General features: G+C 48.0%; 1 protein-coding gene across 1 annotated transcript in view; it reads left to right on the forward strand.

Moving 5' to 3' along the window:
• The window catches only part of STIP1 (stress induced phosphoprotein 1), a 199,906-nt gene that overhangs the window by 149,996 nt on the left and 31,839 nt on the right, over positions 1-18,071 (forward strand). The window contains exons 11-12 of the mRNA XM_078651644.1: positions 8,239-8,275; positions 16,393-16,496. Of these exons, the coding sequence (XP_078507770.1) occupies positions 8,239-8,275; positions 16,393-16,496 (141 nt within the window). The remainder of the gene's footprint in view (positions 1-8,238; positions 8,276-16,392; positions 16,497-18,071) is intronic.

Raw genomic sequence — 18,071 nt, forward strand, 5'->3', positions numbered from 1 at the left:
CGGAGCCTTGCTGTCGAGGGTGCGTCCGCGCCCAAACAGAAGTCGTCAACGCTCGGATCATCACCTGGTGGTGGCTCGAGGCCCACGGTCGGATCGACGAAGCCGTCCGCTTCTTTTGCTAAGCAGCTCGCGGGCTCCCTGAAGAGGCTACGGGACAAGGCGTCGGAGCCGAAAACGCCCTGGGTACCGAAGGCGACTGTTCCACCGAAGAAGACTTCGACGCCGATCCTCTATACTCTGCCGCCGAAGGTGGCGCGAAAGGCTTTCACACCGCGTACGGTGCCCGATGACTCGGAGGGGCTGCGGCAGACTCAGCGTAGTGGAAGCTCTGCTCGACCACTTTCGCAGGACGATGAATCGGAGCATTTTATCGACGCCGACAAGGGCAAATTAATGCTCGACAAGAGGAAAATTACATCCCAGCCAGTGGAATCCTATGTAATCCCTCTAAAAAAGAAAAGGCCTGCACCACATACTCCAGACCTTGTGGAACCCATTCCTCAACAGCCTGGGAGGAGTCCAACACCTTCTCCCACTTACTCGGATGGGGACGGAAATGACCACAATGCAGAATATAACTTCCCTGTCAATAATGACCCTGATGAGCAGCAGGACTCATGGGTAGACACTGGTGACCAGGGTGACCTACAGGTGGTTAGTGACCCACAGCTTTATGGGATAAAGACTTCTCCTACTGAAGACTCGGCGGCATTTAATGCCTTAATTGAACGGGCAGCTGCAAATCACAAGGTGGAGATGCATGCCGACCCTGTGGAAGTTGACTTTTTGTTTGATACATTCTCTGCATCGGAAAAGACTGTTAAAACACTGCCAATGCTTAAAGGGGTTCTCAAACATGCCACTGACATTTTCAAAGAACCCACCAGGGCACGGGTGGTCAACCCACGTATAGAAAAGAAATACAGACCGGCACCTGGGGACCCTGCTTATATACAGGGCCAGTTGCCTCTAGACTCTTTGGTCGTCTCCAATGCCCGCAAGAGGGCGAATTCACAGACAACGGGTGAAGCTCCTCCCCCGGACAAAGAGTCAAAAGTGCTGGAGGCAGGGGGCAAAAGGGTGGCAGCGCAGGCAGCAAACATATGGCGCATATCCAATACACAAGCCCTATTGGCTAGATGTGATAGGGCGCATTATGACACCTTGAAACAGCTTTTGCAGCACCTTCCAGACCAGTTCAAAGAAGGAGCTGAAATGTTAATCCAGGAGGGCAAGCTCATTTCTAATGCTGCGATTAAATGTGCGCTTGATGTTTCAGATACAGCAGCAAGGGCGGTGAACACTAGTGTTATGTTAAGGCGTCAGGCATGGCTCCGCATCTCAGGCTTCAAGCCCGAGATCCAAACCACTATCCTCAACCAACCTGTCAATCCAGACAGACTGTTTGGCCCGGAGGTTGACACCACCCTTGAAAAGATTGAAAAAGACACTGAGACGGCTAAGTCCATGGGTGCTCTTCAGTCTCAGCAATACAGGGGCACCACTTTTCGTCCCTCAAGTACAAGAGGTGTTCCCAGAGGACACTTGGCACAGCAGACAAGTTTCAATAGAGGAGGCGCCCAGGCCTCTTACCCCAAACAAAATAGAGGTGGTTACAGAGGAAACAGCGCCAAGGGCAGAGGCAGAGGCAACAATAGTTCCCGTTCCTCTGCTGCCACCAAACAGTGACTCCCTGTCACTGCCCCCCGACCATCCAACACCTGTCGGGGGGAGACTCCAACAGTTCCTGCCAGTCTGGAGAAACATCACCACAGACAGGTGGGTAAGAGAGCTTATCCAGTTCGGGTATTGTTTGGAGTTAATGTCCACTCCACCCAACATACCCCCAAGACAACGTCCTATGTCGGCAGAGCACTTGCACTTATTACAGCAGGAGGTTCTCGTAATGCTGCAAAAAGGAGCAACAGAGCTCGTGCCAGTGGAGGAAGAAGGCACAGGGGTTTATTCCCTGTACTTCTTAATACCAAAAAAGGACGGCTCACTCAGACCCATTCTGGACCTGCGCCCCATCAACCTATACATACTCTCAGAACATTTTCACATGTTGACGCTACAACAGGTTCTTCCACTACTAAACCAGGGAGACTTCCTCGCAACCTTGGACCTCAAGGATGCTTATTTTCACATTCCACTCCACCCATCCCACAGAAAGTACCTCAGGTTTACCATACAGAACAGGCATTACCAGTTCAAGGTCCTACCCTTCGGAGTGACCACTGCACCCAGAGTGTTCACGAAGTGTCTGACGACCGTGGCGGCGCACCTCAGGAGACAGAACATACATGTCTACCCTTAGCTGGACGACTGGCTCGTTCAAGCCAAGTCGGCTCAACAGTGCGCCGCGGACATGTCCCACACTATTCACCTCCTTCACAGTCTGGGGTTCTCGTTAAACTATCCGAAGGCGCACCTTCAGCCAGCCCATGTGCGGCAGTATCTGGGCGCGACCATAAATACTCTGGCTGCCAAAGCACAGCCAAACCATGCGAGGATCGACAACATCCAGTCGCTACTCCAGAGGTTCAGACCCCAACACTCACTCCCAGCGAGAGTGTTTCTGCAGTTGATAGGCATGATGGCCTCCTGCATCTTCATAGTCCCGCACGCGAGACTGCATATGCGTCCGCTCCAGGAATGTCTAGCACATCAGTGGACGCAGGCTCATGGACAGTTGAAAGACCTAGTGTTGGTAACCGGTCGGGCATACAACTCTCTGCATTGGTGGAATCCACACAACCTTTGCAAGGGCCGACCGTTCCAAGAGCCTGTACCACAGATCATCCTCACGTCGGACGCATCTCTCCAGGGGTGGGGAGCTCATGTGCTCCACTACACGGTGCAGGGACTATGGACGACACAGCAAAGGAAGATGCACATCAACTGTCTGGAGTTGATGTCGATCTTTATGGCGTTAAAGTCCTTCAAAGTACATTTGTGCAACAAGGTCGTGTTGATCCGGACGGACAACATGACGGCCATGTACTACATCCAGAAGCAGGGGGGTACGCACTCTCCACAGCTGTCTCATCTGGCTCGGAGCATGTGGAAGTGGGCCATTCAGAGGAACATCTTCCTCATGGCGGAACACCTTCCGGGCAAGGACAACCAGATGGCGGATCTGCTCAGCAGGTACAGCCATCAAATGCACGAGTGGGAGATACATCCATCGGTACTCCGCCCGTACTTCCAGCAATGGGGTCATCCAGAGATAGACCTGTTTGCCACAAGGGAAAACGCAAAATGCCAAAGCTTTGCCGCCAGGTTCCCTCACCCACAGTCGCAGGGCAATGCGATATGGATGAACTGGTCAGGCAGATTTGCATACGCTTTTCCCCCAGCACCTCTCATTCCGCTGGTGGCAAGAAAGCTAAAGCAACACTCGATGACGCTCATCCTGGTTGCTCCAACGTGGGCACGCCAACCATGGTACACCACGTTTCTAGAACTTTCCGTGGTACCGCATCAAAGGCTGCACCTCTCACCCAGACTCTTGACGCAGAACCATGGTGACATCAAGCATCCAGACCCGCAACAGCTCAATCTGGCGATCTGGCTCCTGAAGTCCTAGAGTTTGGCTACCTTAATCTGCCTCCTGAATGCATGGACATCATTAGAGAGGCAAGAAAGCCCACTACCAGAGCTTGCTATGCAGCGAAATGGAAGCGTTTTGTCATCTACTGAACGGAGCATAACATAAATCCGCTAGATGCATCCATTCCAAACATCATTTGCTACTTGTTACATCTTTACAAATGCAATCTAGCGTACGCTTCCATTCGGATACACTTGTCAGCCATAGCAGCTTATCTTCAGAACAGGCAGCACCTCTCTGTTTTCAGGGTGCCTGCCATTAAAGCCTTTCTAGAAGGGCTCAAGCGGGTCATTCCTCCCAGAACCCCGCCCGCTCCGGTATGGAATCTCAATGTGGTCCTCACTAGGTTGATGGGTCCACCCTTTGAGCCTCTACATTCATGTGAGATTCAATTCTTGACATGGAAAGTGGCTTTCCTCATTGCCATCACGTCTCTCAGACGTGTTAGTGAGCTACAGGCGCTTACAATACAAGAGCCATTTATTCAGGTTCATTCCAACAGGGTGGTGCTCCGCACTAACCCCAAGTTCCTTCCAAAGGTGGTGTCACAATTTCACGTCAATCGGACAATTGAACTGCCCGCATTCTTTCAAAATCCACAGACGGTAGCGGAAAGAATGCTCCATACCTTGGACGTTAAGAGGGCGTTGATGTACTATATTGACGGGACACAACCATTTAGAAAGACACAACAACTATTCGTTGCCTTTTCAGCTCAGCACAAGGGCAACCCCATTTCCAAAGCGGGAATAGCCAGGTGGATTGTTAAATGTATTCAATTTTGCTATCAGAAAGCTAAACGCACTTTAATGATCCCACCCAGAGCACACTCCACACGCAAGTTAGGAGCCTCCATGGCATTCCTGGGAAACATTCCTTTGGAAGTCATTTGCAGAGCAGCCACGTGGGCCACACCACACACGTTTACCAAACATTACTGCGTAGACGTACATTCCGAACAGCAGGCAGCTGTAGGACAAGCTGTTCTCAAGACTCTATTTCAGACTTCTGCAGCTGGCACGGGCGGCCGCCGTTAATGGAGGGACTGCTATATATTCTATGCTATAGATATGAATTTAGCAGCCCACATGCCTCGAACTGAATATGCTACTTACCAGTATGCATCTGTTCTTGGCATGTAGGGCTGCTAACATTCATATCGCCCACCCTCCTCCCCGGCGCCTGTAGCAGCTGCAGATTGCTTCTTGCATTCAATCATTAGCATGGACATCTTTAACACTGTCATACTCCATCTTTGCCGCAATGGCTAAAAACAATCTGGGGATGGAGTCGATGTCCATGCGCACTGTAGTCCAGGGGAGGAGCCACCTATCTCGTGATACTTCGAAGACTCTTCCAGGACAACAATGTGCGATCATCCGGACCCAAAACTAGGCGGCGATCTATGCTATAGATATGAATGTTAGCAGCCCTACATGCCAAGAACAGATGCATACTGGTAAGTAGCATATTCATTACTGTCACTTTCTAGATCAAATAACCTGAATTTTGGGTTGCCTTCTGAATATCCACAAAAGGACAGGAATCTTTCGACCTATATGTTTTGAGTAAAAATTCTATTTTTTAAAGGTGAGCAATCATATCTTGAAATCAGTGATGATTTTTCTGAGAATGTAGGATTAGGTTAATACGAAGCTCCATTGAGATCATTTGAATTTCTCATTAATGAAGAATGAGGCTCTTGGGCACCCTACAATGGGTTTAGAATGTTCAATAGGTAGCAAAAATCTGTTGTTGTAAAGTGTTAACGGATAGACATTTCTGTGATGTTATGATGAATCATGTACATAGAAGCTTGTGGTACATGTACATTAAACATATTATTTGTATTAGATTGCTTTGTATTGTGTCCAGTAATTATTGTATTAGTGATTATTGTTTGTACTCTTTTTCACAGCCCTGAGGACGTCCCTGAATGGGACGAAACGCGTCGGCTGTTGATTATACTGTGACCATTGATACCTAACAGAGAAAATAAACCGAATATTCAATACAGAAGAAGTTCTGGAAAATTGTTATTGCGAATTTGTTATTGTATTATATGTTGTGTTACAAGTACGCTCCTTCCTTTGTTGATTTACCCCCAGCACGACCCTGTCCCTACTCCTAAATACTACCCTGCACAACCCCCCCTCCCCCGACACCACCCTAAACCAAAATACACTACTCTACAAAAACACAACTACACTGCCCTAAAACCAAGAAGACTACCCCCTGCACGACCCTCCCCCTTTTATACTACACAGCCCCTCTTACCTCTCTCTCTCTCCTCGGTTCCTCTCTTCTCCTTCAGCCGTGGTTCCTCTTCTCCGGGCTTCCAGCGTCAGTGGTGCACGTCGTTGTGTGGAAACGAAAGCCCGTCCGTTTCCACACAACGATGTTGATAGCCTTTGCTTCGCACGCGTTGGAACGCATGCGATATTGCAACATGCATAGTAAAGGCTACGCATTGTTACATCGCATGCGTTGTAACGCTTGCGAAGTAATGGTACGCGGACTAACATCCGCGTACTAATGGTTGTTTACCAATTTTAACTGCTTTGTATGAAAACTTAAATGAAAATGGGTAAAAAGTTGGGATGCTTTTTTTAAATAAATGAAAACGACTTAAGTTCTATGCCTCCTCTGTGTCCAGAGGGAACAGCTCTTAAGCAGTTAATTTGCTTTTTTTCTGCTTTCTATAGGCAATTTTCTGTTTCTGATTACAATTGAGAGTACTGTACCACGAGGTCCTAGGAAGGTTTTTCAAAAAGCTGAATATTCCTTTGGAGGTTTTATCATTTTCAAAAACCTTAACGCATAGAGCTCCATCAGAGCCACTTGGTCCATGATCAATAAAGTCGTTCCCAGGTTCCATTCAAAAGCAGTGACTTATCTTTTTGGCACTATAAGAGAGAACCAAGCTCAGGCGGCATGATGAGGGATACTTCAAACAATTTTGCTTGGTTGCATGAGATTGCAAATTTATAATTGCAAAATCAGTTTCTGCTCCACCTGGCCAATGTGCCACAAATGTGTCAAGCCTTATTTAGCTGGCCACAATGATACAAAAGAAGGCCATTCTAGTGACCTCCTTTTGTGTTTGTTACATTTGGCTCGATCAGGGCTTCAGCATGCCTTTATAGGGGTCCACTGAGCAGCGGTATCCAGATCCAAAAAACACAAGAACTGTATTTGCTTGGTGTACTAGTGGCGAAAAAAACTAAATTATTATCAAGGATTTTTTTGACATAATACATCGGTCTGAAATTAAAACTGTGTAGTGATAATTATTAATGAGGAAGTTATTAGAACCCAGGCACTCTAACGACTTTAAATGTATCTTTGAGGTGGAATTCAAAGTTAACCTAACGTCAGCTGGAAGTAAGAAAAGCTAGAGGTCTTTACTAAAGAGTCTTCCTTGAGTTTTCACATTGAAATCCCTTCTGAACTTTATGCCCAAAATGGTTACAACCACCTTTTATTCACGACCAACATGGCTTCGCTCGCCATGAGCACTGAGTACCATATAGCCAAGTGAGCAGAAGAAAGGGTTTTTTTATGAGTAAGGCATAGCCTCCTGAATGTCAGTCTGCATAGGGATGAGATAGAAAAACGTTTAATAGACCTTTATTATGCAAGTTCACAGTACTTTGTGTAAGGGTTAGACCTGCTTCTGGAATATGCCACTTCCGTTCCTTTCTAAGGCAGTCACCTGCCAAACTGGCCACTCTTTCTATGCAGACACAAATGATGCACTCACATAGCCAAATGTGCTAAGCAGTGCTCTGAAGTCTTCCATGTGAGGGACTTGGCCTTCTTTCCATGTAATTTGCTGTCGTACTACTTTTTTTTACTTCAAATCGATATGAAAGTGTATAAAGAGTTAGTGCTGAAGGAGAAACAAAGTTTAGTTGTCTGGTAGGTTTGTTTGTCATGCAACTTCCGACAAACAAGCTAATTTCTTAGCATATTTACATGTTCATATAAATTCAAGCTAATTTCTGCCATTTACCTACAATGTCAGCTGTAGGTCTGCAGAGACCAGAGTGAAATTTTGGGGATGCTGTCCGTATGACCAAAGAGGGAAAGGAGAGGGGAAGGCATTGTGGGTAGTATGGGATAACAACATGACTCAAGGTATTTTGTTATTTAGGAGGTGAGAGAAATGATGTGGATGATAATCTGGCTGTCTGTTGGGTATTTATTTATGATGGGTAATAGAAAGAAGAGTTGTCCAGCGTGGGGAGGATGGCAGGACATCAGGTACAAGTTATTTTTTATTTGGCCGCACAAGTCCATTGCCTGAGGCCTTGTTGTGAATAGCTTGTCAATGACTCCTCTAGCTCTGCTGCCTATATTGGCAAGTGAGGATTTAGGAAACAGTATAGCATAATATTGTATATGGGTATTATAAAAGAAATGGATGTAAATGTAAATGTACATGTATTTATTATCACATTATTGTTCTACGGAACATAAATAACTGTAGCTTCGATCAGATATTCTGATGGTGCTGAGATCCAATCTGTGAAAACTATCCCCAGGATTTACTTACTTACAGTAATTCTATTTGTTCTCTTGTACTTCTGGTATGTTTATCAACCTTCTATCCTTTTTTGCAGGACTGCGAAGAGTGTATTCGCCTAGACCCCAATTTCGGTAAGTAACTTTGTTTCAGGGAGGTTGTGTGTGATTTGAACATGGCCTTGACATACTGTCTGCACCTTTATAGACCTAGATGATCTTAGAAGGATTCAGTGGTTTAAAGGCTGCATGGAGGAATAGAAATTGTGTTCATTCAACTCTTTGAAAATTAAGAAAGCAAAATGTAAATCTGAAAGAAACAGGTTAGTATTAGATTCCTTACCTTCGAATATCCCCAGGCGTCAGACTGGATACGGAAATGTTTGCTTAGCAGTACCCTTGCGCGTCGGTAGGCGTCGTCTGCGGCTCCGCGTCCGTCGTGGGTGCCGTGATGACGTCGTCTGAGTACTTAGACGCCGCCTCCGCGTGCTGTCAGTTCTTCTTTTTTCCGCGCCAACGGTGCAGATCCGGAAAAAGTGATACCTTGGTCAATTTTTGACTAAACTTTTTACGATCTCTTTTGATAATTTTTCGAGTCTTCGACTCCGAACGGTGCCGGTAGGGATGCCAGGTTTTGAACCCTGCTCAGACTGATGTCGGCCACCGACCCTCACCGCCGGTGTCTACACTGTCTCGGCGTCGACCACGACGACAAAGCCTGCTCCGCCGTGAGAGGTCCCGGTGCCAGACGGAGGTCGAGTGACCGGTCGCGGGGTCGGAGCCATCATAGCTCCGGGGGTCGACATCACTCCTCAGGTTCGAAGTCGTCAGGTAAGCACAAGAATTTGAAGAGACGTCATCGCTCTTCCGACAAAAAGGTATTCTCCTCGCTGAGTCTGGGACTGCGGTCTTCCAACCCCGCATGCCTCTTGGGCCGCTACACCCACTCTGTGGGTTACGGTCGTGGACGTGCTACCAGAATGCCCGTTTGAGGTACGGGCTAAACTCGGCCAGGCCCTTGTGGAAGGACGAGATGCAGCATGGTATTCTATCCGGTGTGGGCTGGATACCACTGACTCACTGGGCAGAGCGATGGCAACGACGGTGGCGATTCGTCGCCACGCCTGGTTGAGGTCCGCCAACTTCTCGGCCGATGTCCAGAATACACTCATGGCCATGCCGTTTGATGGCCGTCGCCTTTTTGGCGACAAGGCAGACCAGGCGCTTGAGCGCTTTTAGGACTCCAGGGCTACGGCCAGGTCCTTGGGCCTCTCGGCCCCGCACCAGCAAATGGGTGCCTTTCGCTCCTTTCGTGGCCAAGGAAGGGGCGCCCCCACACGTGCTGCCAGCCACGCACCGCAGAGTAATATCCAACACGGTGGCGGCCGTGGAAAACGCCGTGGCGGCGGTCAGGGACAACGGCAAGGACAGTCCACACCTTCCCCCGCAGCATCTGCCTCAAAACCCTCCTAGTCCGTGCTTTCAGGCCCATGTGACGCCTGTGGGGGGCAGGGTTCGCCATCACCTCCTCCACTGGCGCACTGTCACATTGGACAGGTGGGGGCTGCAAATCGTCCGATGGGGCTACTCACACCCCTTCGAGGCGATCCCTCCAGCCATGCCACCGCGTATCGTGGGATCATTTGCGACTTCTGCAGGAGGAAGTTACTGCCCTCTTGGCCAAGGGGGGCATCGAGCGCGTTCCTGGGCCAGAAGTAGGGTGTGGTTGCTACTCCCACTTCTTTCTGGTACCCAAGAAGGGCAAAGGGGGCCTACGCCCTATCTTGGATCTACGGAAGGTCAACTGCTTCCTCCGGTTCAAAAGTTCAAAATGCTGACACTGGCTCAGGTCTTGGCTGCCCTGGACCCAGGAGACTGGATGGTAGAGTTGGACTTGCAGGACGCTTATTTCCACATCCCCGTCCTGCCGGCCCACCTGCGGTTCACGGTTGGCCACGAGCACTTTCAGTTTACTCTCCGTTTACTCAGTTTTCTCTCCTTCGGCCTTACCAGCGCCCCACGGGTGTTCACAAAGGTGATGGCGGTGGTCGCAGCTCATCTGCGCAGGTTAGGGGTTTCAGTCTTCCCCTACCTCGACGACTGGTTGTTGAAGGCTGGCTCACCCCAGACAGTCGTCAGCCACCTCGAGACGACGGCAGACCTCCTGCACCAGCTGGGGTTTTCCATCAATGTGCCGAAGTCACACCTGTGCCTCTCTCAGTAGCTCCTCTTCATAGGAGCGGTTCTCGACTCGGTGCAGTTTTGGGTTTATCCTCCCGAACAGCGGGTTCGGGACATTAAGGCTCTGATTCCACTCTTTCAGCCTTTGTCCCGGGTCTCAGTCAGGTTGACGCTGCGGTTTCTGGGGCTGATGGCCTTCTGCGTCCTTCTGGTGCATCACGCCCGGTGGCGGATGCGGGCTCTGCATTGGGACCTGAAGTTTCAGTGGGCCCAGCATCTGGGCAACCTATCCGACCATGTCCTGATCTCGGAGGGCACTGCGAGACAGCTGCAGTGGTGGCTCACGGACCGCGATTAAGTCAGCGGCAGATCCCTCTCCCTTCCCTAACCAGAGGACGTAGTTGTGACTGACTCGTCCCTCCAGGGCTGGGGAGGCCACATGGGAGAGGCGGAGATCAGAGGCCTCTGGTCTCCGGCGGAGTCCCGGCTCCATATCAACCTTTTGGAGCTGCGGGCGATTCCTCCCCTCTGTCCGGGGGAGTGTAGTGCAGGTATTCACGGACAACACCGCCATGTGGTACTGCAACAAACAGGGCGGGGCGGGGTCGTGGACCCTTTGCCAGGAGGCTCTGCGCCTCTGGCAGTGGCTGAAACATCAGGGCGTGACCCTGATGGTTCAACACTTGGCAGGTTCTCTGAACGCCAGGGCGGACGAGCTCAGCCGTCGGTGCATGATGGATCACGAATGGCGACTGAACTCGGACGTGGCGCAAGGCCTCTTTCAGCAGTGGAGAGAGCCTTGGTTAGATCTATTCGCCACCGAAGACATCGGTCTAGATCTAGGGGCCGGCACAGCCTTCATTGCGACAGGCCCCATAAGAGAAGGCGTACAAGATCTCCTACATGGTCTTCGTCTACGAGATCTACGACCACCTCCTCCACACCACCTTCACGGGTGTCACCCATAGATAACATCTCTACATTTACTGATGTTCTGGGTAGGGGGGCAAGAAAACGTAACATTTCTTTGCATACCCCCGTGGTTCCCCCATCAATCATCTTCGACACCCTGCACCACCGGTCTGCTCCTAGACCTCTGCTACCTTTGGTGCCCGGATTCCTGGAATCGGCAATGTCCACCTTTCTTACTCCTGCGACGGTGGGTTCGGTACCCTCCAGAATCGCAAAAAAGTACAAGGCTCCAGCAGAGGACCCCTTATTTCTCAGGACGGATCCACCAGCTGATTCAGTCATCGTGGCGGCAACCATGAAATCCCATTCTGCTTCCACCTCGTCCTCAGTACCCCCGGAAAAGGATAGTAAGCAGATGTATTCGTATGGAAGGAGGATGTGCAGCACTTCTGTGTCATTCATGAAAGTTGTCAGTGCCTCCACTCTTCTTGGACAATACAATAGATCTCTCTGGGACTCTGTCACTCGTTCACTGAGAAGCTTCCCAAAGAAGACCGGCAGGACTTCACCGAGATTCTCCAGGAGGGAGGACTCGTAGCCAACCAAGTAATAAGTGCTGCAGCGGATGCTTCTGACCTCGCAGCTCATGGTTACTCCTATGGAGTCTGCTCATGACGCTTGGCTTGGCTACGCCTTACAGGCCTCAAGCCTGATGCTCAAAAGAAGATACTAAACCTTCCTTTCAATGGAACATCTCTGCTTTGGGTCTCACGCCGACGACAAGATGACTAAAATGAAGGCGGAAATGGACACTGTTAAAGCTGTGGGGTTGGAGAAACGAAAAGTGTTCAAAAAGCGCTTCCGTCAAGGCGACAAGCGGTCTTACCAACAGAGGGTTCAAACCCCTCAGTGGTAGTCTCAAACACAGCAAAGGTCTCATTTTCAGCAGAGACGCCCTGGTAGAGGCAGAGAAAATAACAACAAACAGTCCACAGGACAAATGGGTGCTGAGTATTGTGCAGCATGGTTACTTGCTGAGGTTCAAGTCACCTCCTCCGCAAGTGTTCCCTCAACTCAAGCAATTTTCTCGACTTCAAAGTCAGCTGTTGAAGGACGAAGTCTCTACCCTTCTCATGAAGAAGGCCATAGAGGAGGTCCCTCCCATGCGAAGAAATCCAGGAGTATACTCCTGATACTTTCTAGTCCAAAAATGAGGAGTAGTTAAAGAGTACAGACCTATCCTCGACCTACGTCTGCTGAACATTTTCATCAGAAAAGAAAAAATGTGCATGCTAGCCCTGCACCAGATCTTTCCACACCTTCACCAGGGAGACTGGACGTGTGCCATCGACATTCAGGACGTGTACTTTCATATACCGGTCTCAGTAAAGCACCGGAAATTCCTCAGGTTTCAGATCGACCGTCTCCACCACCAGTATCGAGTGCTGCCGTTCCGGCTCAAGTCCGCCCCACGGACATTCTCCAAGTGCATGGCGGTGTTGGCTGCCTTCCTCCGTAGGCGGAAAATCTTTGTCTATCCCTATCTAGACGATTTGCTTCTGAAAAGCTCCACGCCTGTTCTGCTTCAGAAACATCTATCGTACTGTCTCAGTCTGATGCATCCCTTGAGGTTGCAGGTCAGCTACAAGAAGTCAGTGCTCAACCCCATCCAGCGAATACACTACCTGGGCGCCTCCTTGGACTCCGCAAAGGTAAGCGTGTGTCCGGAGGAGAGGTTGTCATCCATGCTTCTAAAGTGTTGCATCCTGCTAGACACTCAAAGTCCCACAGCCAGAAAAGTGTTGTCTCTTCTGGGATCGATGGCCTCGTGCATCTACATCATGCCCAATGCACACCTTCACATGAGACCTCTGCAGCAGGCCCTAGAGGACCAATGATCTCCGAGATCAGGACACTGGGAGGATCAGGTCTCTCTCAAGTAAAGTGCCAGAGACTCCATCAGATGGTGGATGAAATGCTCTCATCTTTTGCGGGGAGTCCCGTTCCATCAAACGCCTCCATCACAGACAGTGGTCAAGGATGCCTCGATGCACGGCTGGGGTGCTCATATGGACCAGCTGCAAGTTCAGGGTCTCTGGAAGTGGAAAGAGGTTACCACATCAACTTCCTGGAGCTCCGGGCTGTCTACTTGGCGCTCAAGTCCCTCTACCCGTCTCTACGCACCAGCCATATTCAAGTTCAGACAGACAACACAACTATGTTCCATCTGAACAAGCAGGGAGGCACAAAGTCACAAGTCCTGTCTCTGGAAGCTCAAGCCATTTGGCACTGGCTTCTGGCGAGGGGCCTCTCTATCGTGGCAGTTCACTTGCCAGGAATCCTAAATGTTCAGGCGGACGACCTAAGCAGAGACTTCGTAGAAGCGCGCGACTGGGTGCTCAACCAAGAGGTCACGCAAGAGGTGTTTCGACAATGGGGAGTACCAGACTTAGATTTGTTCGCAAGCGCAAAATGCCCTGTCTTCGCGTCCAAATTTCCCCAACAAGGATCACGGGGAAATGCTCTTTTGATCACCTGGTCTCAGACATTGTTCTACGCCTTTCCTCCCCTGCCTCTGATCCCGGCGGTGATACAGAAGTTCCACAGGACCACACCAGGATGATCCTGGTAGCGCCGGAGTGGCCACGGCAGCGGTGGTACCCGGATCTCCTCCAGCTGTCGGAAGTCCCTCACTGGAGACTGCCATGCCGCCCAGACTTGCTGACCAAGGACGGGGGCAAGGTGTTTCACCCCAACCTCCCTTTCCTTCGCTTGACGGCATGGCTCCTGAGGTCATCCAAAATGGCCACCTAGACCTTTCAGCTGATTGCATGAACATTCTTAAAGAGGCAAAGAGGCCCTCTACTAGACAGTCTTATGCTTTCAAATGGAAGAGATTTTACGTTTGGTGCCTAGACAACTCTCTTGATCCTATCCACGGTCAAGAGCAGGTGATTCTACCGTATTTGTTACATTTGGCATGTCAGGCCTGAAGTACCCCTCCATCAGGGTTCACTTGGCGGCAATCACAGCCTACAGGAAGTCTCCTTCTCAGACATCATTCTTCCTTATGCCTGTGGTTAAAGATCTCCTAGAAGGGCTTAAAGTGTTTCCACCAGTGAGATCCTCCTCTCCTCCCTGGGAACTTAACTTTGTACTTACAAAATTGATGGGTGCTCCCTTCGAGCCTATCCATAAGGCGTCTTTGCAGCACCTGACCTGGAAAGCTGCTTTTTTGGTAGCGATCACCTCTGCCCATAGGGTGAGCGAGCTCCAGGCCCTATGTTGCAAGGAACCTTACACTGTTTTTCATGCCTATAGAGTGGTTGTGAGGACGCACCCAGGCTTTTTGCCTAAGGTGTTCTTGGACTTCCATATTAATCAGACCATTACTCTGCCTACTTTCTTTCCTCAACCAACCACTCCCCCGGAGAGATCCCTACACTCTCTTGATCTCCGGAGGGTTCTGAAGTTTTACCTAGCTAAGACTCTTCCACTTAGGAAATCAAACCGGATTTTTGTTAATTATGGGTCAACAAATACCGGTCTGTCAACCTCAAAGAGATCCATCTCACGATGGATCGTCTCCTGTATTGTGCTGTCTTACCAATTAGCTAACAAAGCGTTACAGGGCAGACCTCATGCACACTCTACCAGAGGGAAAGCTTCTACTACAGCTCTCCTTCGTAACATTCCAATCTCTGAGATTTGTAAGGCCGCTACATGGCGTTCTGTACATACCTTTACTCGCCATTATTGCATTGATTCAGATGCACAGGCCGATGCCCAAGTGGGACAGGCCTCTTTAAGGAATCTGTTTGCATAACTGCATTTTAAATAAGATGTTAATTCTTTTTTTATTTTTTTTATTTTTTTTTGCTGTATACTTGTTTGCTCGTCCTCGAGACTTTGGGTATGGGCTTGCTGGTCTATTCATAGATTATAACTATTGATGAGTATCCCCTGGATGAGAAGGATTAGTTACTTCCCTGTAATCCTAGTTCTCATCCAGGGGTATACTCATCAAAGTCCTAAGCTCCCACCCACCTCCCCGGACGAGCATTACTGCAAAGTTATTGAATGATGATTGTGGATTGGACCTAACTGCCACCTGTGGTGCATTATGGGAGCAGGGGTCTCCTGCAGGTCTTAAAGTCACGGTACTCCTACTCTAATGCCTAAAAGGCAAGGTGTCAGTTTTTTTGTTTCTTTACACTCTACTGCAGCCTACTGGCAAATGCCTGCAATTACAGGTTTCTCTATGGCAGTAAAGTTGTGTTGTATGACAAATGTTTACTGCGCTCTTTCTTCCTTAGGGGTTGGGAGAGTATAGGTGCTACTAAACAGACCTATGTAATTTTCAGCATTTTGGCCATTATGGAAATATTTAGGCTGAATTATATGTTTTCACATATGCATATATAGGTATATATATGTATGTTCTATATGCTCCGGGATCCCGCACATGGGCGGCGATTATTCATAGATTATGACTGAGTATACCCCTGGATGAGAACTAGGATTACAGGTAAGTAACTAATCCATATGGGTGTGGGGGATAAAGTGGAAAGTCTCTTAATCAAATAATAAAAAACAAATCTTAGTGATTTTGCTATGTACACTTAATTTCTTCAAGCCCTACTACAATTGGCTGGATCATGTAGTGTCTGTTATTGTTATTGTTATTGAAACCGGCTCGATTCTACAAGAAAAAGACATATGACCGAGCATTCTCAGGAGCAGCACCAAGAATTTGGAATGCACTCCCACCAAACATCAGAAGAATTACTTCCATTGCAACCTTCAAAAAGGAAGCGAAATCGTACTTTATGAGCAAATTTCTTCCATAAAGAGCGTAGGGGAGGTCTGCTATCCTAGCCAAAATGCTTATCTTTTTGACGGACGAAACAATATGGTATAAGCTATGTCACTCCACGTTAGATCATGAACAAAGATATTCATGTACCTTAACTGTGTCTGACAACTGTATATTGAATGTATATATGTCTATATGCTAAACTGAAGTATGTAACGTTAACAACTGATGAATCTCTACTGTAAAGCGCTCTGACACCCTACGCTGGGTCTTGTTCGCGCTATAGAAAACACTAAATAAATAAATAAATTGTGCATCCCATGCATTTCTTTTCTCTTGGCAGTAAAAGGATACACGCGGAAAGCCTCTGCACTAGAAGCGATGAAGGATTTTACCAAAGCAATGGACGTTTATCAAAAGGCTCTTGAGTTGGACTCTGCAAACAAGGTACAGTATTAACATCTCAAGCACTTACTAAAGTAGTGTTTGAAGTTAGTGTTATACGAAATTGGTTTCCCCAACATTGGCTTTTTTAAAGATTTAAATGCATGAATCATTTTGGGAGTATTTGGCACCTTTCAGTAGCAGTATACACTGTTGAAACAACCTAAACGTAAGCCAGTGAGGTGGGTGTTGCACTCTACCCCTCCTAGGTGCTGCCATAGGTTAGATTTTTACCACTCGTCATGTTTGAGGGCGTTCCAGATAAGAACTCTCCTCTCCCCCATCTTTGACCTTACACTTGCCACACATTTACTTCTACTGGTCTTCCTTGGAATCAAAGTCAGTCCTAACTTCAGCTTCCACAAAAAGTTGTTTTTTATCTTCCGGCCCTCTGGGGCGCTCTGAACTGTACAGTGACAAAGAAAGAAAAAAGTAAATATTTTGCTGCTTACAAAATATTTAAACTGATGATCCACACAAACAGTGCATTTATGGTCTTTATCCTTATCACTAGGTATCATGCTGTGAGACCTGTAAAACGTTTCCCTCTGAAACAATTAAAGACACAGAAAGCTTTGATCTCTATCTTATATAGAAGAAGCAATTGCGCTCAGTGTTGATTCAATAGAAAGTGCTTGCTCCAAGCACTTTCACAAAAGGCGCGCAAAAAGGTACCATTTGAGAGTTCTTCTGCTGCACTTTACCTCAGAAAAGCCTGAACACCCCATCTCCAAGGACCTGATAGTGCATATTTCAACATCTTCTTGAATGCAAGCTCTGTCGTGAGGCTTGGGAAGAGGATGAAATAGCAGGCTTTCAGCAAAACTGATGTTTGTGAGATGCAAAAGTTTGCATCTGTAGGTTGTCATAGTTTATGGAACTCTGTACAAGCCCAGATGCTAGTACATTTAACTATCTTGTAAGAAATTAGGTTATTCATTAAGATGGATGAGAACTTGACCTGAGTAATAATCTCAATCCTGGTCAGGGTGAACCACTGAAGTCACCAAATAAACTTGAGCTCAACTGCCTGGTCTCTTTGGGCAAAGAGGAGACCGGCTTAACTTAGAGGCAATGCATAAGGTATATATGCATTACTAAAACAGTAATAAAGTCAGGATGCAGAACAATAAAAAAAACAAATATATTAAAACATAGAATAAAATGTACTTAATAAAATGGACAAAAAAAATCCAATACGGGGAACCAGAGATTTAAATTTGTAAAACTTTAGGTAGAAAAAGTGTCAAGAATCACAAAGTGCCAATGATAGTTAGTAGAACAGGCCCCACTGACTGCAATGTAATATGGACCGGATACATTAACCATGTTTATTCTGGTCCAAGAATTTTCCTTCTGACTTTAGTCCTTTCAATCTCAATCATCTATCAACCACAGGAGTTCACTTTTAAAACTGCCTAGGATCTCTGGAGAGGAACTTAGACTTGAAGGCAGATGCCACAGCAGGATCCAGTCCAGGTCTAGTTGCACCTGGCCAGTTGCAGGAAAGCGCATCTTGTAGCTTGTTGTGTTCCTGTACCTTTAACAGTATGTAAGCCTTATGATCCTTAGAGTTCA

Source organism: Lissotriton helveticus, chromosome 7 (assembly GCF_964261635.1).
Source record: "Lissotriton helveticus chromosome 7, aLisHel1.1, whole genome shotgun sequence".
In the NCBI taxonomy this organism is placed as follows: domain Eukaryota; kingdom Metazoa; phylum Chordata; class Amphibia; order Caudata; family Salamandridae; genus Lissotriton; species Lissotriton helveticus.